Source organism: Zootoca vivipara, chromosome 6 (assembly GCF_965207765.1).
Source record: "Zootoca vivipara chromosome 6, rZooViv2.hap1.1, whole genome shotgun sequence".
Lineage (NCBI taxonomy): Eukaryota > Metazoa > Chordata > Lepidosauria > Squamata > Lacertidae > Zootoca > Zootoca vivipara.
Window position 1 is genome coordinate 79,487,722 of NC_142589.1, and position 23,991 is coordinate 79,511,712.

A 23,991-nucleotide genomic window follows, 5' to 3' on the forward strand; every position below is an offset into this window, starting at 1 on the left:
TTGTACAAGGAGGCAGAGTAAGAGCAAAACTGATAGGAGTGGAAACCTCATTTCTCTCATGTCATCAGAAAAAAATCTGCATGTTCTACATTTGATTCCGAGCCTGGCATTTATACATGTGTTATAATGAAACAGACAAAACAATCGAAAAGTATATTTTACTTTAGCCAGTTCTACAGAAAATGCAAAGGCTGAGTATCAAAGAAAGAGGGATCAATGTAAGGAAAATTGTCCTAGAGACTCTTCATAGCCCTAATCAGTCTCCTGTGTGATATTCCTTATGTAACTTCAAGAGTGATTTGATTTCACCCACACAGTTATTGGCACTGGGCACAATGGATGGTAGCAGCACAGTGCTAGGATTTGTGTCATCAGCCCACATTTATTTTGAACCATTTGCTTGGAATGGTGGTTGTCTGTGGGTTTCACATTTGCTGTTCTCTTACTGTCCTCTTCTGTCCTGATGCTTTGTTCTGCTCTGTGGGGAGGGCCTGATCACGGTGATCAGCTTAGTAAAGGTTGGAGGGTTGCAAAAGCTTGGGAAAGATTTCTTTCAGAATGAGGTCAAGAACTTCCATTTGTATGCCTTGGGAACCTGGATACTGAAGTGCCTTTGTCTTATACCAGATGTTTTGTTGCAAGGTCTGATATAAGACAGAAAATGAAGTGCCTTTGTCTTATACCAGATGTTTTGTTGCAAGGTCTGATATAAGACAGAAAATGCTTACCACCCTTTGCCCAGCATAAGCAGCAGTCAATAGGGTGTGCACTGTAATAATGTATATTAAGGGCTGATCTAGGGAAATCTATGGTTGCATCTCCTAACTCCCCCCCCCCCCCACACACCGTTTTGCTTAAAAGCCCCTTGGCAAGGAAGGCTAATTTGGATTAGTGTCACTGAGGAGGGTTTTTTGGTTTTTTTAAATCTACTCCTGCACTATTTTCCAGCTTAAATCGCCTTCCTCAAAGTGGTCAAGCTTTGGGGTGGGTGTGGAGGGACAGGTACTTGCATGTGTGTACTTTTTTGTGGCTAACAGCAATTGGGAGGGCAGTTTAAATTTGAGAAGTAGCATGGAGGAAGGGCTTAAACCACATCTAATTTGGCCCAAAGAAAATTAAAACCCAGAAAATGGTGCTGTTCCATAGCACTTAGAAAAAAGGCATAAATTGTTGAGCACAGAAAAATATAAAAATTCTGTTTCATTTATATCATTGAAAGCTTACTTATTTCTCTGTGTGCTTAATCTTTACTCTTTTTTTAGCTGCACGTACAAGAAACCTCTGGCAATCATCTGAGCACTGAACAGAGCCAGCCCACAACAAGTGTTGACTTAGACTTCCTGGAAGATGACATCCTGGGGTCACCTTCAGGGGGAGGGGCCAACCTACAGAATTCGGACCAGCCCTGTGACATTCTCCAGCAGAGCCTGCAGGAGGCAAACATCACTGAGCAGACTCTGGAGGCAGAGGCAGAACTGGATCTGGGGTCTTTTCAGCTCCCTACGCTTCAGCCAGTTGTCCACACTGCCTCTGATGTCACACCACAGATTTTCTCTGGTGGAGCTGACCTTATTGGACTGCAGCAGCCTGCAGTCTTGACTCACCAAGCATTGGTGCAGCAGTCAGTTGGAGCCGATGTCGTCAACAAGGCAATCAGCGTGCAACCTTTTCTCCAGCAAGTTGGCTTGGGAAACGTCACCATACAGCCCATTTCCAACCTTCAAGGGTTGCCAAATGGGAGTCCCAGTGGAGCACTGGGCATTGGGCAGATTCAAGTGGTTGGCCAGCAAGTGATGGCAATTAACCAGTCTGCTCAGCAGATAATTGCTAAGCAAGTTCAATCTTCCCAAGTGGCCACCATGCCAGTTGGAAGTTACATCACTCAGACAGCAGCAGAACAGCAACAGGTCACCCTTACTTCGGCTGGGGTGTCTCCCCAGAATGCAGGCCTTGTCATTCAGAAGAACCTCCCAGCAGTAGCCACAACAACACTGAATGGAAGCTCCATGTTTGGGAGTGTATCTGCTACACAGGGCTCCCAGCCTCTGACTGTCACATCAAGCTTGAGCAGCCCGCTGGTACAGACCCAAAACGTGATCATTCACCGGACACCCACACCAATTCAGCCCAAACCCCCAGGAGTCCTCCAGCAGAAGTTGTATCAGATCACCCCTAAAACATTTTGCCCCAACAATGCTACCCTTACCATCCAGAACGAAGCTGCCCTCCAACAACAGAAGGCCCAGCAGAACCTAACATTTATGGCAGGCAAGGCTGGGCAAAATGTGGTGCTCTCTGGATTCCCCCCGGGTCTGCCTGCCAACATGTTCAAGCAGCCCCCGCCACAGCAGCAGGCCCTTAGCAAACCCATGAGTGTCCACTTGCTGAATCAAGGCAGCAGTATTGTTATCCCAGCGCAGCATGTCCCCCAGGCAATGCTACAGGGTCAAAACCAGTTCCTTCTCCCGGGACAGCTCACCGGTACTTCGGCAGTCCAGATTCCCCAACAGCTGTCAGCCTTGCAGGCTAATATGGGTGGCCAGATCTTAACCACGTCGCACCCTAGTGGGCAAACTCACATCATCACCAGCCAAGGGCCTGGCGGGCAGCTAATAACGAATCAAGCACTGCCTGCCCAAATCCTCACCAATCAAAACCTGGCAAGCCAACTAAACCTGGGGCAGGTACTGACGTCGCAGAATGCACATGGCACTGCCCACATTCTCTCTGCTCCTATCCAGTTGCAACCGGGACAGGTTGGCCAGCCAACTCTCTTCCAGATGCCTGTCTCTCTAGCCGGTAGCCTGACAACTCAGAGTCAGCCCACCATCACAGCCTCCCTGGCCAGTGGTGCCATTAATCAGACTGGTCAGACTGTTATCCAAGGAGTCACCCTGCCTAACCAAGTGGCTATGTTGAATGCCACCGAGAACCTCAACCAAACTGTGACCATCCAAGCACCCCCTAGTGCCAGCAGCCAGAGCCCAGGTCTCATTCAGCCACAGCCGACCTCCAGCACCAACCTGCTGCCAAGCAGCGACCAAGCCAACATATTAACCGTCCAGTCCACTTCCCAGTCCTCAGCTCCTTCCCAGCTTCAGCTGAATGTACAGCAGCAAACTCCACCACCTCAGCAGCCAGCACAGCTACCCGTGACTTCGCAGCCCAGTCCCAGCTTGGTGGCATCTAGTCCTGAAAAAATTATCTTGGGCCAGGCAGCTGCTGGAACCATCATCTCCCAGGATTCTATGCAGATGTTCCTGCAGCAGGCAAGTGAAAGGTTTCCTAGAATTACAGCTAGCCCAGCTAGTTTGGTTAGTTTGTTCTCTCTGTCCGTGCATGTTCCAGCTTATTAAGGAAATATTAACTGATAACGTCAAGGAAGTTGTGTGGCCATGACTCCATGAAACCATCAAAGCTTTAAAAAACCAAAACCAGACAGGCTTCTTGACCTCATGATAGCTAAGCAGTCAAGAAGATGACCTCTTTAAGATGTCTGCTAAAAGCTGGGGGTGAGATAGAAGGTTGGGATGATCTTCCAGTCATTAAAGAGTGGAGTTTTCAATGTCCTGCACTGCTCTGTAGTCCTTAGCCCTTGCTCTCTTCCAATACTTCTCTCCTTGCACCCCCCCCCCCCAATCCCCCAATTCAGCAACCTCTGCAAAACAGAGTTTGTCCGAATAGGTGATGCAGCTTAAGTAGGTTTATGTCAGTTTCCTAATATTCACATATGATGAATTGTTATGATAAAATTCAAATTTCCAAGCTGTAGAACTGAGATGGAGTCATCACTGTGGTCATCTAGCCCCATTCCACCCCAAAGAATAACAATATGGGTGTTTGTTTGTTTGTTTGTTTGTTTTCACCTGAATCAAATCTCCACAGTTTGGCTGCTCACAGGAAGGCAGGAGAACAGTTTGTGTGTTTTTGCTGTTCATGTGGCACAGTTGTGATGTAGTAGTGAAGATAATTCTGTGATTAGAAATAGCATTCTGCAAATGGGCCCAAACCCCTGTTTGAATGTGAAGTATAGGTTATATGGCTTCCATTGACTGTGAGCCTCATATATCACAAAAGAGCTTGCTTGCTTGCTTCTTTGCCCTAAAAGCAATTTTTTTGAAACTCAGCGTCAGGTGTGACCTTCTGCATATTCTTTATTTTTGTGTCTTTCACATTACTATTTGCCGAGAGGGGAAGTGGGGGCTCTGAAACCAGAATTTAGGATGCAATTCTAAGGCCGTGTCTGCTTGGGGGAGCGGGGCTTAGAGCATGTGCATACGCAGTAATCGGCATTGACAAAAAGTGGGTGGTAGAAGCAGGTAGTTGTTGTAAATGTGGTCCATGCTAAATCTCTTGGAAATTTCAGAAGGATCGGAGCCAGCAGCAGCAGCAACAGCAGCATCAGCAGCAATTTTATTCATCAGCCCTGAAAATGCAGCAGGAGAACAGTATGAACGAATCCACAGTACCTCCCCACCTGCCAATGCCTCTGCCCATCTACAGCATAGCCACCACCGCCCTCAGCACCACAAGCAGTGTCCCAGCCTCGGTGATAGTCAGCAGCAGTGTAGGCGCATCCCTGCAGCCGCCTGCCAGCCGAGAGCTGAGCCAGAACCACAACCTGCCGCCGGTGGAGTCCAAAGTACCTCACTTCTCAGCAGGCCCTCCCCAGCAGGCAATGGCTTGCCAGGTAGCCCCTTACCTGTTTCCAAATCCACAAAGTCGCCTTGCTTTGGCCTGTCCTCCTGCCTTGAGCCCTTCTGTCTAACATGTCTGGCCATTCTTCTTAGTCTTCCCTTCAGCTTCTTGCTTTCTCCTGCACATTCTCTGTGCAGAATGCACACACACACACACACACACACACACACACAGAGAGAGAGAGAGAGAGAGAGAGAGAGAGAGAGAGAGAGAGAGAGAGAGAGAGAGAGAGAGAGAAATATTAGCATCTCATTTCGGTTCGCACTTGCATTCTCCCACACTTCAAAACAAAGGCAAGGCTTGGGTGTTGGTGGTGACACAATTTTAAAAATAGCAATGAAGTCTCCCCCTTGTGGAAGTTGGTGAACAATACAGGGGGGGTGAATATTTTCATTAGTGTAGTTACCTCCTGCCTAGCAACTACAGTAGGCTGACCACTAGATGTAAGGTTACCGTGTGTGTGTGTGCATTTTTACTGTGCCTTTAGCAATACCCTGACATGCAGAAATGAGACCTATGAAAGAAAGTGACAGAAAAAGCTTTGCTTAGTTCATTTCTTCAGGCCAGACTTGGGGGCAGGGAGCACTACCTACCTGTTAGTGCACTAATTAATCTCTTTAATACTGGTGTACTTCCATGGAATAGTCAGTTTGATCCTGAACTCAGACATACAAATACCAGGGAGAGAGACACTGATGGCACACTGAGATGTAGACATAGCGCCCCCCCCTTTAGGTTACCACAGAAACACTAAAAAGAAAGAAAATGGTTATTCATTTAAAAATTAAACAACTGAAACATTATTTGGAACTTTTCCTAAGCACAATCATAAATTATAATCTCTATATTTTATATTTTCCAAAACTTGTTTTTGTCTCCTATAAATAGATACAGTATTGTGAACCGTGCAAATATTGCTATGGTGCCACCTGTATCTGCAGAGAATGGATCTAAGTTTTAAAACATGCACCTTCCTTGCCTCTGTGGTAAATATTTTGAAGGTTTATATACAGTTCTGGATTCCTCTCTTCTGACCAGTAAAGCTCAGTAAAACTGGCATGGAATCTAGCTTTCTTATAACAAAAAGCAATCACATCCTCTTTAATGCTCCACCCTTGCTCCTTTAAATAAAATAATAATTTGTTCTGCTTTGGAAAAAAGCAACAGATAGAGGGGAAACAATATGCATGTACTGATGGTGGATGGTTTAGTTCACAAAGAGCTTTACTTACCTATTTCATTATGTCCAAATTAAGAACAAGAAAAAAGGAAAGATGGAAATGGCATATGGCCTTTCTGTAGCATTAAGAAAGACCATTGGTTCTTTGCCTGAAGGACTTTACAATCCAAGGGATGGGCACATCTGATATCCGGCAGATTATGTTTTTATTTTTTTAGCACATGGGTGAACACACGACAATCCAGAAATAGGCAAACACCTTTAGGATCAGCCAAAGTCTTTTCCCCTCTTACTGATCCTGTTTCCAGACTGTGGCCATCGCCTGTTTGTCTCTTTTCCCTGTTGCTGCTCTTGCTTGCTTCCCTTTTGATCCTAACTAACCCTGAGAGGTGGTGGTTCTGCTGCTGCTGCTGCCTTTTCTTGCTTTTCTTCCCGTCTTCTCCTCTGTCCCTCCAGAGCTGTGCACTGCACTCGTGGTATGTTGCCATCTCCTACCAGAATGTGTATATCTTTCCTTCCTATATATATTGTTCTTTAAGCAGAGAAGTATTACTTGCAAATTGAGTGTCATAAATTCCACTTGCGTGTTTGTAATGTTGAAAATACTGTAGTGCAAGCTGTACAGGAGTTAGCAGAGGACTTGCTACTCGGTAGGGATGCCCTAGGCAGGCTGGAGAAATGGCGTTTAATACAACAGAGCCCAGGGAGATTTTGTTGCCCAAGAGAGGGTGACTGGGCAGATTGAAAGGGTGGGGTGTGTATTTGTCTAATGGGAATTAGAAGACATGAACACCCTTCTCCCTGTTCCCCAAAATATTGAAAGAAGCCAGCTTCTTCCTGCCTTCTGTAGGATAAGATTTTCGAGAGAAGCTTTTTGTTTAGCCATTTGACGTTTTAAGAGACACTTTTTGGTAGACCAGGTACCTTCCTTGTATTTATTTCTTCGTTACCTTGGTCACTAGGGTTTAAAAGGCAAAATCTTTTACAGCCAAGCTTTGCAAACAAGCAGAGGCAGTGAAATAAATTTGGCAGGTACCCACCAGTATTCTCAGTGGGACAGAATGAGAATCTGACACCCTGGCCAGAAAGCTTCCCCTCCTGTTTCAGGGTCTCTCACAGTGTGAACTGATGATGAAGGGAAGGAGGGAACAAGCAGCCTCATTGACTCACGAAGCTGGCAATTGCGAGCTTTGAACTTAATAATTCTTGGCTGCTTCTGCTGGATTCTGGTGCCTAGGCACCTCAGAGTATCTTCACAAGAGACTTCTAACCCAGTTTACTCTTTCCTTTCTCCCCCCCCCACCCCAACTCCTTTTTTCAGTTGCCTTCAGGGCAGCAGAAACTTCCTGGAGCCTCCCCATCCCATTCGCTACCTCATCCTTCAGTGGGGGAGAGCCCCCAGCTCCAGCCCACACACCTTTCACAGATGCAATCTCCACACCAGTCCCGCCCTCCATCTCAGCCTCAGCCACTGTCCCGGCCACCGTCCCGGCCTCACTCGAGGCCTCCTTCCCAACCCCAGACTTTGTCCAGGCCTCCTTCCGAGCCCCTGCCACGGTCCTGCACCCCCCAGACACAGATGCAGAATCTGTATGTGATTCAGAATCAGATTGCTTCTTCTCCTCATGGTTCCAACCAGCATCCTCTGCGGCCCCCCTCGCAGCCTCAGGTATCATTCCAAGCACCACAGGCCCAGCCAGAGGGGCAGCCTCAGCTGGCAACCCCTCCGCACCTGCAGCTACAGGTTCAGCTTGCTCCTCAGCTCCAGCCACAGGCCGAATCCCAGGTGCAGGCCCGGCTACAGCCCCAGATTCAGGCTGCACCTGAGGTGCAGCATACCCATTCCCCCCATTTCCAGCTTCAGTTCTCTGCCCAGGGCCCTATCAAGCCCCCCACCCCAACCCAGGCGCTTCATCTAACACCGGAGCAGCAGAGGAGTTTTCAGATGGTTCCGAATCAGTTCCAGGCTCTTTCTGCAATTCCAGCACCCATACCTCAGCAGAAGCAGTTAATGGATCGGTTTCAGCAGGTAAAGCAGCCACATTCCTTGGAAATTGGTGGAAAAGGGAATCGGGTTAATTGTGAAGCCCTCTCACTGCAACAAAATGATCCATCTGTACAAAATAGGGTGGTATGGCCTCAGCTTATACATTACATTTGTGGGAAATCTGCTGTACCAAGGAGACCCCAGGCACCAGGCCTGCCTCAAAGACTCTTTGCGCATGCCCCTGCCAAATACCCATTGCATTTCAAATATGGGCAGCCCCTCAGCCAATATTGTCTTGTTTTTCCATTCAGAATTTTTTTTCTTAACAACTGGATGCCTCCCCACCAAAATGCTCTTTGAAAATGTTACAGGAACTCATCCTTGAGCATGGCCTACTTTGCCATGGGTACACAAGATGAACTAACTATTTAAATGCCACTCCCAGATGTCAGAGCTCTAAGGCCTATGCTCTTACTGCTTGTGGGTACTTCTATCCACTAGGAGGCCAGGCAGTTCCCTGTGCTGATAAAAAGCCAGCTCTTGCCTTTGATTTCTCCACCAGTTAAAAACAGACATCAGTGTCTCTTAAGTGCGGGATCCTTATATTGAGCACCTTAAGCAAGGATGATGGAAAGGAACTTGCAGTTGAAAAGAGCTTTTTCCTTTTTTGTATTGGTGAAAGAACTTCCATTATTTGCAGATAAGGATGGAATTTGTTTTAGAAATCAAACAGGAGAATGCGTTCAGTGTTTATCTAAATAGTAGGAAAGTTTTGCATCCTCTTGACCTATGCCATCTTACCCATACTCCCAGATGTGTGGTTCTGCACTGATTTGATTGTTTGGGAAACACATACCATAATTTGGCATGCTCACAGCATTGCCAGTGGCTTTCGTGGGTTATTCTCTGGCTTTTTATTCCATGCAGATGCCCCAGGGGATTATTCTACAAACGAAGCAGCCAACTTCCACTAGCCAAGCATCACCCGTGTTGAGCCAGTTCAGCAGCCAGCCCTCCTCAGTCTTGGTTAGCAGCCAAGGACAGCAGGTCACAGTATCAACAAGCCAGGCACCACCAGTTCACAGCCATGCTCCTGTGCCTGCCACCGTTCAACCTTCCAATGCAGTTTTGAGCAAGGCGGCTCCAGTGCTTGAAAAGGGGCAGGTCCAGAGAGGAGGAGGGCAGCCTGCGCAACCTACATCACTCCTCCAGCAACAAACACCTGTGTTGGTCAAATCAGCATCAATATGTACGTTGATAAAACACTGTTTTTTGTATGCTTGTGGGGCTGAATTTGGGGGAAAGGAAGACTGCATTGTTTTATCAATCTTTCCGAGTGTTGCTGCTTGTCTTTTGCTTCATATATTTGTGTATATCTGCCTGTTGGTAAATAGTTTCTTTCCCCTGTGCCGTTCACTCTTCCAGCCATGTGCGTGCATGCACCTGTCTGTATGTGCAGTCCAGTGTAGAAAGCAAAGGAAATACGTGCAAGCTTTGCAGAAGATAATGGTTTTTTGAGACAACAGACTAGTGTAAGAAACTGCGGAGTAAAAGTTGCAGTGTTCAGCTTCATGCAAAATGGTGTGCTTTTTCATCCCCGGTTGTTAGGACTGGCCTTGCTACAAGGCAAGTAGAGGTGACCACTGCAGCCCACCTTCCTGTCCCTTGTGGTTGCTGAGAGTTCTTCCTAGGTTCTGAGAAGAGGGTTTATGCCGCAACGAAACAGGAAATGACTTGTTGATGGCAGGTGACACTGTCAATAATGATTCCCAACGCCAATAATAGGCAATCTATATAAATAAATGAATAATGTATGTGTGCACCCTACAAAAAAGATTTAAGCCACCCCAAATCAGATATCCCTACCTCCAGGAAAGTGTCCTCTATGACATGGCATAGAATGGAGCGCAGATCAATTCTTAGCTTTGAAATCAAGGATCTGTCAAACATTTGGAGTGGCTCAAAGCTTATTGTGGGGAGCACACAACCAGTTTCCTCCCACCTTGGCTATTGCAGGTGTCACCTCACCTGCAAATGTAGCAGGAGTTACATTTCGGAACTGTATATGTTGTCCTATGCTTTTTGCATATGCATTGTTTTTTTTTTAAACATACTTTTTATTAATTTTACAGAATACAAAAAAAAACAAAAAAAAACGGTACATACATAAACACCTTTTCCACCTCCTTCCTACCCACCCACATGGGTCCTCCCCTGCCACAGAAGTATCCCATGTATGTGAACAGTCAGAGATGTTCCATTTTATGCTTGGATTTCTGTCCTCCTCCCCCTCCCCTGACCCCAAAGCCCCCCCCTGCCACCAGGGAGCTCCAGCAAACCAGGGCAGTACGCAGGAGGCCATCCATCCAACCATCTATTGTCATACCAAAAAAAAAAGAGAAAAATAGAAATAGGAAAAAAGAAAAAAAAGAAAGGGCAAAAAAAGAGAAAAAAACAATACAAAACAGAAAATTTTTTCTTACATTCATGATTGTAAAACCATATTTTGTGGGCTTCCCCTCCCCCCCCCTTCCCCGGTTTTCATCCCTTTTTTATCATCTGCAACAGTTTCTTACTTTATAGAAATACACCTTTGTATCTTATACAACTTCAAATCACTGAAAAATCAAACTCCCATTTTATCTTCCCGTGCCTAATTTTTTCTCCCTCTATAAGCCTCCATATTTTCACATTTTCCAAAATCCATTCACTTTTAAAACTATAACTATTCTCAATTTAACCTTACATCCCCGATTACCGGCTCCACCCCCCCAATCCAGCAAATTCCATAATCAGCAGACCAGTTATAAACCTGTTAATCCATCCATGTAATCACAACATCACTTTCCCTTCACCCCACCCCCTGTTTACAGTCTTTTGCCATCCAGGCCACCATACAGGGCCCCTGAATTTCTTCTCTTCTCTGCATATTTTTTCCTTCTTCCCTGTGGGCGTTCTGGAGTTCCAATAATACCAATCGTGCCCCCCTCAAAAGCGGGGCACTCCATCCAACTTTTTGTAGAGTAAAGTCATCATTTTTTTCGTGGTGTGCTTCATTTTGTGTTAAATCATCACAGTCCTCATCTTCATCTTTTCCTTCCAAATCACAGTCATCATCATTGTCATTCTCACATTCATCTTTTTCAGTGTCAAAAGCTTCATCTCCTAAAAAATCATATTCTGCCATCACCATCTGAAATTTTTTCTGTAACTCTTGCCGTCGTGTCTCCTCTTGACATAGCTCTATTCTTGTTTCCCACATTAAGGTCAAAACAGACCGCTGGAACTCAGGGGAACACTTTTTTGTTGACATAATTCAATCCTGCCAAGGTCAAAACTTGTCACGTGGGGTGGAATATGATCACAGTTTATTTTCTCGACTCCATTTTAACAAGCTGGCTGCATTCTTCAAGTCTTATTAACAATAAAGTTCGAACTCACATTTCACAAACATTTAAACCAGAAAAGAAATTCCACAAAGTCCAGAAATACAAAATGAAATAAAAATTGACTCATAAATCCTGATCGACTCACTGGGTTGCCTGGGCTGCCGGCTCCCGAGGAAAAGAAAGATTTTTCTCAGTCTTTACCTCTTGCTGCAGGGCAGTCATAAACCACAGTCTCTCTCCCCTTCTCACCCTGCATCAAAGGGGAGATTCTCTTTGATGCCTTTGAGGGATCCTTTGAATTGCAAATCTTCTGTTTATGGCTTCGGGTTTCTATTTACTGTCTCTTTTGTTGCTGTGGGGGGGTGTGGCTTCCTCTTTTCTCCCCTCTCTCCCAGATCCAAATTGTTTTATAATCCAAATCGTGAGGTTACTTACAATCTTTTCCAATCGTTTTATTTTCGGAAGAATCCAGCGCTCTCCGCCTTCGGCTTGAAGCTTCTCCCTGCTAGAATAACGTTGCCGCTCAAAATGGCCCCCGCGACTTCTACCCTCCTCGCTCCGGAGCTCTTATTAGAGCTAACCGAAGAGTTGGGGAGTCCGGATTTGGGCTGTGCCGAGCAAATTGCCCCCGGGACGCCCTTCCCGAGGTTCTAAGGGGCGCAGCGTCGCTCTCGCTGCCCTCCCCACTCCTAGCAGGGACGGGCCGTCTCGGAGACGAGACGAGACCCCGCCGATCGGCGCTGGCGCTGAACCCGGAAGCCTTGCATATGCATTGTTATCTGCTCAGAGATCACCTTATAAAGGGCAAGATATAACTCTCATAAACCCTTTCTATTACCCAGAAACTGGAATAAACTACTACTGACACTTTATATTTTTTCCCTCTCCAAAATTAAAATTTCAATCAATTCCTCATGCAAGTTTGCTCCAACTTGGATGGGTTTTTAAGACACATATTTGAATTTTTGTGGGCTTTTAAGGTTTTGATGCCTTATCTCCAAAATCATGAGAGATAGAAACTTGTTTTCCCACACACACACTTTTTAAAAGCAAAAATCCTCCCCTTCCACACATGAAAGTCCAGATTCCATGTGGAATTCTGTCTGCCTGCCATGACCAGGGGAAAGAAGGCTCCCATTGTTTTTCCCCAGATTGATTGAAAAACTAAACAAGATCTGACTTAGCAACATTATTCCCCCCATTCCCCATTGCTCTCAACTTTCCCTGCAGTATTCTTCCCCCTGTTCTTCCACATAAGATTCAAACATCTAGCCCTTTTTCTGTTATTGTGCTCATTAAAGATTCCTTGGCACTTTTCCTGAGAGCAGGAATGTTAGCCCTGCTGGCCTGGCCAACCTCCAATATGAATAATGGCCTTCTCCCAAGCCCTTGCAGTGGAAGGGCATAGACTCTTTGCTTTCTTCACTGAACTGGTGGAGCAATCACAGGGTTGGCTTTAGATGCAAGAGCTAGGATGGCCAGCTACAGAATGCCAGGGACTGCTGTAATCTCCAGACATCCTTCAGGATGGTCTGTATCCATTTTTTTAAATGCTGCCTTTTAGGGGTAAGCTTTACGCTTATGTACTTGGGAGTAGACTGGTCATAATCAAGGGGGAGGGGGAGAAAAGAACATTAGAAGTCAGGCAGACTCTTTCAGAAGCCAGCTTGGATGGAAAAAGAAGTTGAAAGTGCCAGCAAGGGGAGATAGCCTGTTCTTGCTGATATGCTCTGGTATCTTATCTTCTCCCTTCCGTTTCCTCCAGGCAGTGGTTAAATGAGAGGAGCCAGGCCTTAAGTCACCCTGGAAATCAAACCTTGTTTCTATGTTTGGCTTCTGGTTGTAATGGTAGGGAGAAGGTGGCTACCAAGTTCCGCCCATGACTGCAAACATTGTGTTTCTGAGGAGAGGGAGAAAAGCTTGCTCCCACAATCTTCATTCCATCCACTCCCTAGCTGCAGGTTTTTTAGGGACCAGTGATGCTCGAGCATCTGTAAAAAAACGAAATTGTACCACCGGGCACTATATAAGAAATCCAAAAGAGAGATGTAGGACTCAAACTAAGATTCCAGACACTATTTTTACAACTTGAAAATGTTCCATATATCATTTTGAAATCTGACCTGCTTGCATTTTCTTCCCCATTTCTCTAGCTACTGCTGCTGCAGCTCCTTCAGAGAATAAAACATTTTCTAGCATCACCACAACCATTTCTGGAGGGAAAGCAACCACCGGGCAAGCAAAACCTGCAGGTCCTCTTGCCATTCAGCAGCCAGTTCAGGTGGGATTGTTAAAGCAAGCTAATAATTCTTTGCAACAAAACATACCCATGCTAATAATTGCCTAGTGTTTATTTTTAGCACCAACAGTATGAGTCTTGCTTAAGCATTGTATTGATTATAGAATCACCACTGTCTCACATAGAAGGTTTATTAGCAGTAGATGACAATGAGCTATCACTCTTGGGGCCAGAACATCCATATGTACATCCATATATACATATTTATTTTTCAGTATGATATATAGTGAATTATTTATAGTTTTTGCCTAATTGACTAAGTAGTTAGTCATGATTATTGTTAGTAGTTAAACTTAAATAATTCCAACAGCGTAGTTTGAACTACTATCTACTTGCAATAGTATACATGTTGCTCTTTTGTGCTCTGCCATCTTTTTTTGTGATTTAGGAAAATAACCTAAAATATGTGTTTCCATACTCAGGGCTTTGCATCTTTAAATCTGCTTTAAATTTACATGGCTCTTTTAAAAATGCTGTAGTTATCCACATACCTAAGGGTTTGCAACTACAGCACTGAAGAATTCTGATACCTATCTCCACAAGCGTTGGCAATACTGTAACTGTTTGTGTTGCTACTAATTTCCTTTGTGTATCTGGTTCCAATTCATTACAATCCATCTGGTGTAAAGCTACCTTCTTGTTTCTTTGGCAGACCAAACCTGGAGTCATTAGCTCTATGTCAGGCCTGAATCTGGGGAAAGGTCCATTGCAGCTCCAGGTAGTTGGAAAGGGCTTGCCTCAACTCATGCCTTCAGCCCCTACCCAAATCCAGCAGCAGGTGAGCCTATGCACTAGCATGCTGCTTTTATTCATTCATTTAAATATTTTCGGCAAGCTGCTTCAGCCAAATCATATCCATTGAATCATTTCAGCCAAAATAAAAACCCCAGCAGCTCAAACCCATTGGATCTGGTGCTGTCCTCTGGGACAGTAGCCCTTGTCCTCTTTTGTGCAACATTCTGCAGAAATTTGGAGTGTGCTGTCATCCCTCCCTTCAGTCTCCTCAAAGCTAAACAGTCCTTCAGCCTTCCCTCCTATGACTTAGTATTCCATACTTCTAACCATCTTTTTAGTCCTTCTTTTGAACCTGTTCCAATTTGTCTAATGGCTCTAAGGATTTGCGAAATCTCCCATCACTTTCTATGAAGGTGATGCCTGATTAGCATTACCATATTATGAGCAGTATCTTTTCTTTTTTAAAATTATATTTATTTAAAAAAAATCGTTCGGCCGCCGAGGAGTAGCCATGGCGGAGCCAAAGGTGTTGGTGATTGATGGACGTGGCCACCTGCTGGGTCGTTTGGCTGCCATTGTGGCTAAGCAAGTCTTGCTGGGGCGCAAAGTGGTAGTCGTGCGATGCGAAGGGATCAACATATCTGGCAACTTCTACCGTAACAAACTGAAGTACCTTGCTTTCCTGCGTAAGCGTATGAACACCAACCCGTCCCGTGGTCCTTACCACTTCCGTGCCCCTAGCCGGATCTTCTGGAGGGCAGTGCGAGGAATGCTCCCACACAAGACCAAACGGGGTCAGGCTGCCTTGGAGAGGCTGAAGGTCTTTGATGGCATCCCCCCTCCTTACGATAAGCGCAAGAGGATGGTGGTCCCTGCAGCGCTGAAAGTGGTCCGCCTCAAGCCCACACGCAAGTTTGCCTATTTGGGTCGCCTTGCCCAATGAGGTTGGGTGGAAGTACCAAGCCATCACAGCTACCCTGGAGGAGAAGCGCAAGGCAAAGGCCAAGATTCATTACACAAAGAAGAAGCAACTGAAGAAACTTCAAAAGCAGGCAGAGAAAAATGTGGAGGGCATGATAGCAAAATATACAGACATCTTGAAACATTACGGCATTCTGGTTTAAATAAAACTATTCACAATAAATGATATAGCTTACAAAAAAAAAAATCAGCTCTGAGCAGCATTTTCACCAGAAGGCTGACCACCCTGGTCCCTTACAAGCAGGAGGTGCTTTTCTTTGTGGCATCAAATTCACCTGTTGCTCTTTGTTCTTATGTTGTTGTTTTTTCCTTACCAGTATGACGGCAAGCTTGGAAACCTGAAAAAGCCTCCTCCCATGCTACAGCCCAGCAAGGAAGCTTGGTGAGTCTCTACCAGAACCCCTCAACAAATATGCAGTCCTAAGAACAGAAGCAAAGCAGTGGAATGGTAGTGTTTATCAGGGAGGGGACCTGGATCTGGCCAGTGGGTTGAACCCAGAACTGGCCCACCCTCCACAAATCATATATATGGCTCTGCTCAGGAGCTCTAGCGTGGAACCAAATTTAAAAGACACTAAATGTAATCCCTGTGTGCGGAAGAACTTAGGTCGTTCCTCCGCACACGGGGATTACATTTAGTGTCTTTTAAATTTGGTTCCACGCTAGAGCTCCTGAGCCGAGCTAATATTTGCCCAAAGTGGGGTTTGCATTCAGTGTTGAATGCAAGTTTCGCTTTCGGCAGGAATTCTTGCAGCTTGAAAACTCAAGCTGGGATTGCAAAAGAATAAAGAAAGGATCCCTAGTGCACTTGCAGTGCAGTTTTAATTCTTCCTCTGAAGTTGAATCACCTGGTGTCATATGGCATCAGGTGATTTGACCGGTGGGTGACCCCACCGCCCTGTAAAAAGTGTTTTCGTACCCAGTCTTCACCTTGAGATCCCATGGCAGGTTATGACAGTGAAATCTACAATCATAGAACAAACATAACCATTACATATAAAAGCATTCCACATGGAGCAAAGTGGTACTGCTAGCTGGCATTTGATATCTGCTACGGGGCAGGTGAGCATGGGTGAGGGAGACAGACAACCTCATGGGCCAAATTAGCACCCCTGACCAGCTTAATCTTTTTTGCTGCTTCCTTTAGTTTTTTGGAACAGCTGCATAAACACCAAGGAGCAGTGCTGCATCCTGACTACAAAACCTCATTTCGGTCATTTGAAGACGCCTTACAGAGGCTCCTACCATACCACGTATATCAAGGAACATTGCCTTCTCCCCATGACTATCGGAAAGGTGAGTTTTGTCTGGGATTCTCCTGCATCAGATGCAAAGAGGTGGATTAACTTGTTTCCCATAGCTTGTCTGTTAATTGTCCAAGCATTAGCGCCCCCTTCTATTAAACCCCACTACTCTGTATCCTTACTGATGATCATAATCCTAAAAGTAAAAGCTAAGATAAAGTAAAAGCTAAGTTCCCAAAGTACTTCATGTGCATAAAGTCATAAAGTAATTGTTCTCCTGGAGGGCTCAGTACTGCCATACCTGCTATGCACACTGGATTGTGGGTGCTGTGAACTGGGTATCTTCTAGAGCAAGACCCATAGGGTTGCAGTGGGAATGAAGAAGAACATCTACTCCAGTTAAATCCAGAATCCTGAATTCCTAATAGGGTTAGTACACCTACCCTAAGCCACCCTTTTGCATTTTTATTTTTGTGTCTTTGATGCACGTTGCACATAGCTGTGCCATGTGGGTACCCATTTGTATATGCGGGTTTTAAACTTTCTAGATTGCTTCATGCATCTGATTAAAATAGGCCCTTGCCTGTGAAAATTCATTCCAAAATAAATTTGTCAGTCTTTCAGGTACTTTCTTTGCAGTTAAACAGAAATATGGCTACCATTTTAGAAATACTTACATTAGGGGAGGGGAGGAATGTTAGGGAGGAATGTGTGTATGTTGTCTGGAAGGAAGGAAGATCCCTTTTTCTCAGGCAAAGTGTTTCTCAAGAGGTATCAGAAGGAAATGTTTCAAAATTGATGAATGACTATCATAGATAGATAAAAGAGGATTTACTCTACTGGACTATTTTGAGGACAGGTTATAACAATGTATAAAAGTCATAGCAGAAATTGGTAATTGTGCAGGTGATGTGTAGGGAGAAGGGATGAATGTATTTTGAAATGATAGTTGGAAAAGTTATTTTATTGGGAGCAGCAGCAAAGAAAGGAGGAAAATAGAAGGGACATCTGGGGGGTGGGAAGTCAGCTTTCTAATTTGTATTCATTTGGTGACAATTTGTTAAAAATTATGGAAAATCAATAAAAATAATTGGCCGAAAAAGAGAGAAAGGCTTTTGCCAAACGTCCTAAGAGACAATCGTGGAGTATAAATGGACGGAAAATTGAGCAAGTCCATTGTATTAAATATCTAGGCATAGTATTCCACGATAAAGGGCTAAGGAAAGCCCACATAACACACATAGCGGCCGTAGCCCAAAAGTCCTCCTCAGCAATTTTAACTTTTTTAGGATCCAATGGTACACATTATATACCTGCAGCCCTAAAACTCTTTGAGGCAAAGGTGATGGCTCAATTACTCTACGTGGCTCAACTATGTGTTCCTCCACCAAATCTGACCCTACTTGAAAGGGTCCAGTCAAAGTTCATTAGAGCAGCTCTCCAAATGCCCACGTGCTTGTCAAATGCCAATCTGTGGCTAGAAACAGGTATAATCTGTGTGGAGGCCAGAGTCTGGATACAAGCTTATAACCTTTGGCTGAAAGTACATCTTAACCCACAGGGCCTGGCCCCGGTGGTACTGAGAGATAAACATCGATCCTCTTGGAGTAGGGCCATTGTAAACAAGATGTTGAGTATAGGTCTTCACCCAACCCATCTTATTTCTCGCGGTTACAATATAGCTAAGAATGTAATCAAGTAGAGGATAACAGACATTGAGAGACAAAACGACTTAAGTAATGTTCCTCTTTTTTTAACTTCGGAAGAACGGAGATACTTTCCACTCTCAGCTAGGTATCTAACTCAGCTCAAAGTACCATCTCTCAGAAGAGCATTCACCCTGGCTCGTTATCGCATTCTGCCATCCTCTGTACTGCATGGGAAGTTCAGACGGGTCCCTTTGGGTGAGAGACTATGCCCATGTAAATCCGGAGAAGTAGAGACTATTGAGCATGTGTTCTGCTGCTGCTGCTATTTTTATGAGGATTTACGGAATGAACTTATTTCTACGATACCGGTCGATTTTCCAGGATGCTCTGAAGAATTCTATATAAAATGGCTTCTCTCAGATACCAATACAACTGTCACAGCTGTGGTGGCAAAATTTTGTGCCAATGCTATTAAGATTCAGTCCACACAAATTGGTGGCACCCAAATCAATTCTTGATCTGAGCCAGAAAAGAACCTGATTTGCTGATGCATTAATTTACGTAGTGCAACAATTAACCAACCATATTGTACCTAATGGAATAATCATGACAAATCTCATCTAGTTTAAATTTTTAGAATATATTTTAAATTGTATTCTTGATTGATTTTATGTTTTTAATATGCTGTGGTGGTCATTGACCATAATAAATTATATCTAAAGAGAGAAAGAAATACTTACATTAGTGCATTACGAATATTCTCCAGTAGCAAGAAGAGTTTTCGTTACAGCTGGTCCCATTCACAGGAGGCAATCATATAACCACCCCCTCTCTCTCCCTCCCTCCCTCCATCCCTCCCCCCTCCCTTCCCTTCCTGTTCTGCTTCTTTCTAGTAGATGAAGAGTTTGAAATGGTGTCTACACAGTTGTTGAAACGCACACAAGCCATGTTGAACAAATACCGCCTGCTACTATTGGAGGAATCCCGGGTAAGAATTTTCTTCTCTAGCTTTCTCTTTCAATAGATAGTTTCCCAACAAGTATCCTGATCTAATCCTGGCCTTTGCCAGGAACACTCAGCCGGCTGATAACATGGTTGTGTTTGGGAAGAACTGTTGCAATCGTATGGTACACTCTGAGTTTGGTGTGCATTTTTTAAATTATTATTATAAATGAATATGTTGGGGAAGTGATCTTGTAGGAAAAGAAGAATAGGCAGGGATGTACATATGTGGCCAAAACCTCATTTTCTCCCAAAGAAACCAAGGTACTGTGCCTAGATGAGCTAATGCAAGTCAATACAAGACACCTGTATGGTTTATTTGCAAAGATTTGCCCAGTTTGTGTTATTTCTTCTGAACCAGATAGTTGAGACTTTGCAGAGTTTGGGTGGGAGATGCTTAGGAGAGGGGGGCACGTTGCAGGAGTAGACTGGTGGCAAAAAGAGGAGGTTGGGCAGGTCAAGGGGTTGTAAGGAAATGGGAGATTAAATGACTGATGGCAACAAGGAAGAGACTGGTGAAGGACACCTGGTCCTTGAATGCTGGAACATGAACAGAACTTGCATATTTTAAAATATGTATCTCCACTGCTATCTGGGCTAGAAGCCTCTTATGTGTCGGTTTACATGTGAATTTCCACTTGCACTCATCGGTGGAAAATGAGCAACTCTGTACAGTAGATTATACCAGTTCACCAGCTTGTTTAAATCCATATCAGTTCATTAAAAGACAAGTGGACAAGAGTGATTATTTTGCAGGTGGGAGATTGGAACCAGCCTCATCCTTGGAGCGTTGCATTAATCTGAATTTATTTTACGACACACATTAAACATAAAAATAATAATACATAATCAACACTAAAACTTACAAAAAAACAGAGAAATACAACTAAAACATTGTTACTTACAAAAATTTATACAAACAAATGAACATCAATATATATACCAGACTTCATTTCTTCTTTTCTTCCAATTGACTTCCTTCATCCTCAACATGATTCTCTTTTCATTTTTGGTAAACTATTTCCTTCTTAATTCCTTATTACCTCTTTTTCTTTCTATTTTTGACTTACATACCTGAATTTATTTTTCAGAGGTTAATCGAAACAAATCCAAGTATTAATTTGAGGGCACTGTTTTCTAAGATATTCTCTATATTTTCCCCAGTGTTTTTGAAATTTTTGTTTGGGCTGATCCCTGATAACTTCAGTCAATCTGGCCAATTCAATATAATCCAATAATTGATCTTGGCATTCTTTTTTTGTCTGTGTTCTTTCTTTTTTCCAATTTTTGGCAAATAATGTTCTCGCAGCCCCTGTTTTCTTTAGCTCCTCATACACTATATCCCAGAAGACCTTGATTTTATCACTGTCCACCACATATGTATGAGTGTCCCCCCCACCTGATTACACCTCCAACACAAATGTGATTGTTTCATCCTTGTCACAGCCTTATAAATGTACAGAAGCCAGTGCCCTGAGGAGCGTCAGTCTAAATGTCAACAGTGAGGGAGGCAGCAAAGGGAAGGAAGTTCCAAACAATATGTAGATTGGGAGGGGGGTTTCATGAGGCTCAGGTTGGCATTTCTTAAGTGCCTGCTTTGCCTTCCCCATGACACAATATTTTGTCCTCCATTGGCAGAGAGTCAGTCCTTCTGCAGAGATGGTGATGATCGATCGGATGTTCATACAGGAAGAAAAGACCACCTTATCTCTTGATAAACAGCTGGCAAAGGAGAAGCCAGGTGAGGAAAGATGCGTTTCATTTCTTTGTGTAGCTTGCTTATTCCAGTGTATGTGTTTCCTCCACTCCCTGCCCTCTGCTTTTGGGGAAATGCCAACTGTATTTCTCTTGTCAGTGACCTCCATGTCTGGCATTAAGGACTTCCAGGGCAGAGGACTGATTCCCAGGCAGACTTGACCTCCAATATTTCTCATCTCAGTTTGGATGATCATATCTCAGTTTAGTAAACCAACATATGAAAGTCTCTGGCACACATCCCCGTCTCTCCTCCCTTCACAGTGCATTTCTGCAAATGCAGAACCTGAAATGGGAGACTTTAGATATCAATGGTTTGAAGTTGGTTTAAGACTCAGAATTCCAAATGTAGTAACCAGAGTTTCCTGGTTCAGAAATAAAAAAATACGTGTGCTGCAAAGGTAAGAGAGAAGTGACTGGGTGCCCAGCCAAAAAGGCTTAAAGGTGTTATCCAAATGCATGATGTGTGGTCAGTGAGTATCCCACAGAGCAATTTTATCTGGCCCCCACTGATCCTACAAAGTTTTAATCACGGTATGGTAGAATGTTTTTTGAACCACCGTTTCCCTTGCACTCCATATCTGTGGGAATCTTACAAAAAACACATTTGTGGCCTCCTACCACCTGAGTGCATGCACTCCATATCTGCTCTGAGGCCAATATTATTTTAGAGAGTCGGCATTTGTGAGAAAGACTGGATTGGTCCAGCTTGTAATTGGAGAATACAGTGGCCCGTGACACTAAAGAAGTGGCCATCTCTAGGTTTACGTTGGCTGTTGTTAACTCAAGTCAGTGGTGGCGTGAGAAGACCTCAGTCTGTTTTTGTCTGAAATGGTGACACGTGTTGTTCTCTTGCAGATGAGTATGTTTCCTCATCTTCGCGGTCGCAGAGTTTTGCTTCTTCTCTGGCTCAGAGTGCTCTGCCCAGCAATGCCGCTCTGGCTTCTGAGAACCTGAAGGCACCTCCACTGCAGATGGCAACCCAGATCAACCCAACAAAACTGGTCATCAAGCACAGCGGAGGCTCTCCCTCTGTCACGTGGGCCAAGGCCTCTCCCTCATTAGATGGTGACGAGGATGCCATGCCCTCCAGGAGTAAGCCGCCCATCAAAACCTACGAAGCCCGGAGCCGGATTGGACTGAAACTGAAGATCAAACAGGAGGCGGGCCTTAGCAAAGTGGTTCACAACACTGCCTTGGACCCGGTTCACCAGACACCGCCGCCCATGTGCACAGTGATCAAAACAACTGACCAGCACTCGTCGGCTTCAGCCGTTGCCACCACCACTGCTGTCTCAACGGCGGGTCAAATGAATGGGACTGTTGATCATATCACAGCAGCTCCAGTGGAGAAAAAGCCCATTGTGACTTACTGCAGGCTTCCCCTCCGTAAGACATACAGGGAGAATGTGGACGCTTTTGTAGCGGATAAAGCCTCTGACACCTGCCTGAAAGAGAGCAGCCCAAAAGTTGATATGGTGCCAAGCACCCTCATCATCAAGCAGGACGGGGGCTCCAGGAGTGTCATTACTACCCGCAAAACTCACGAGAGCCCCTCCGTGGCTGGGGCAGAGAAGAGCCGGTCAGAGGAGGGTACCAAACATACCTTTTTCAACCGGAGTGATGCCCGTTCCCTCGTAATGCAAGAGAGCCCCACCCCTCCTAAGACCGACGATTCAACCAGTGGCCTTATGAAGGAATTGGCGGAGGTTGAGGATGAGTTTTATCACCGGATGATAAAAATCGAGCCACCTGACCATGGTTCTGCCTCTGAACTCACATGGGATGTGCCCCTGCCCCCAGCCAAACGTAGAAAGTCAGAGTCTTTTGATGTGGACAATGCCAGCTTCTCCAGCGACAGCCCCCCAGATGACTCACTCAATGAGCACCTACAGAGCGCCATTGATAGCATCCTGAATTTGCAGCAACCTCAAGCTGGGGGCCAGAACACCCGAGCACCCTCCTCTTCATACAACTCCTCCTCCTCCCCTTTCTCTTCCCCTGTCCACCGCACAGACACTTACCTTGCCCCCAATCACAATGGTGGCCTTGGAGCAAGGACGTTGAACAGATAACAGAAATCTATACCAAGCAGAGACTGTACAAAGAGAGCCAAGGACTGGAGCTGCTGCAGCTTCTGCTGGCTGGGAAACGGTTGGAAGCCAAGGTGCCACTTCCCAGAGACCTGATAGAATAGGGCTGATACCAGAAGGGAAGAGCGGGGATCTGGGGTGGGGCGGGCAGTGAGAATGTCCTACAGAGGCTTCGTCCATCCAAGTGTTTATATGATGGGTTTAGGTTGTTGTAAAGCTGCGGCTGGGTTTACAATATACTTGTCTCATCACATGCACCATTTTTAAAGAAGGAAGTTCAGCAAATGTGAGGCAGGCGGGTGGGGGTTGGATTGGGGGCCCATAGGTGGTAGTGTTGGCTGTGTGATATTTAGATTCTGTAACAAATTGCTAATTTGAATCTCTGATTATGATTGGGTTTTATTCCCCGCCCCAAATGCCACGCCTATATTTTGGACATTTTCACAAATCCCAAGCCAGAAGCCAGCGGGGAGGCCAAAGGAATGGGGCAGGGCAGGGGGACAGCTCCAGAGGAGTTGCCACAAGGGGCAATTTATGTAATTGATTTTGTGGGGTTTCTTAAGTTATTTTAAGTATAAACTGTCTGCTTTTTCTTTCCTTTTTTAACGTAAAAAATAGAATCTGAACAAAATGCAAAAAAAAGAAGAAAGGAGAAAAGATACAAACACTAATGGTTTAAACAAAGAAGTATGGATTGAGTTTACAAATAAGCCCTTATCAAAGAGGAAGCCAGTCCCTCCCCAGACATCCATGGGTCTGGTTAATGCAGTCAGGATGAGTGAAACTAGGAAAGTTCTGGCAAGAGGGTATACATTTCTCTCTAATGTCTTCCCCTCTCCCCCTTTTTTAAAAATAAACCAACCTGTCAACCTTTTGTCAAAAGAAATCTATTCAAGATGCCAGAGGTGTACAGTTGGTTGGGCATTCCCAAGATACGGGGGCATGGAACCCCAGCCAGGCATGGGCAGGAAGCCAAGCA

General features: G+C 44.8%; 1 protein-coding gene, 1 long non-coding RNA gene and 1 pseudogene across 11 annotated transcripts in view; 2 read left to right on the forward strand and 1 right to left on the reverse strand.

Moving 5' to 3' along the window:
* The window catches only part of BICRA (BRD4 interacting chromatin remodeling complex associated protein), a 95,345-nt gene extending 71,645 nt beyond the window's left edge, over positions 1-23,700 (forward strand). For 7 of the 10 annotated variants that reach the window (XM_060275529.2, XM_088672772.1, XM_088672770.1 and 4 more), the window contains 11 exons: positions 1,263-3,269; positions 4,367-4,690; positions 7,200-7,907; positions 8,793-9,114; positions 13,408-13,535; positions 14,206-14,331; positions 15,587-15,651; positions 16,417-16,565; positions 19,056-19,150; positions 20,803-20,905; positions 21,778-23,700. In XM_060275529.2, the coding sequence (XP_060131512.2) occupies positions 1,263-3,269; positions 4,367-4,690; positions 7,200-7,907; positions 8,793-9,114; positions 13,408-13,535; positions 14,206-14,331; positions 15,587-15,651; positions 16,417-16,565; positions 19,056-19,150; positions 20,803-20,905; positions 21,778-22,994 (5,244 nt within the window). In that variant the 3' untranslated portion in view covers positions 22,995-23,700. The remainder of the gene's footprint in view (positions 1-1,262; positions 3,270-4,366; positions 4,691-7,199; positions 7,908-8,792; positions 9,115-13,407; positions 13,536-14,205; positions 14,332-15,586; positions 15,652-16,416; positions 16,566-19,055; positions 19,151-20,802; positions 20,906-21,777) is intronic. The other 3 variants (XM_060275520.2, XM_060275522.2, XM_088672771.1) reach the window with 3 other exon arrangements.
* Positions 4,137-4,977, reverse strand: LOC148685478 (uncharacterized). The gene is made up of 2 exons (XR_015950717.1): positions 4,703-4,977; positions 4,137-4,426 (listed from the first exon to the last, which is right to left on the reverse strand). It is a non-coding gene; the product is annotated as an uncharacterized LOC148685478 (long non-coding RNA).
* LOC118085881 (large ribosomal subunit protein uL13 pseudogene) lies at positions 14,785-15,456 on the forward strand (annotated as a pseudogene).
* Positions 23,701-23,991: the final 291 nt, after the last annotated feature.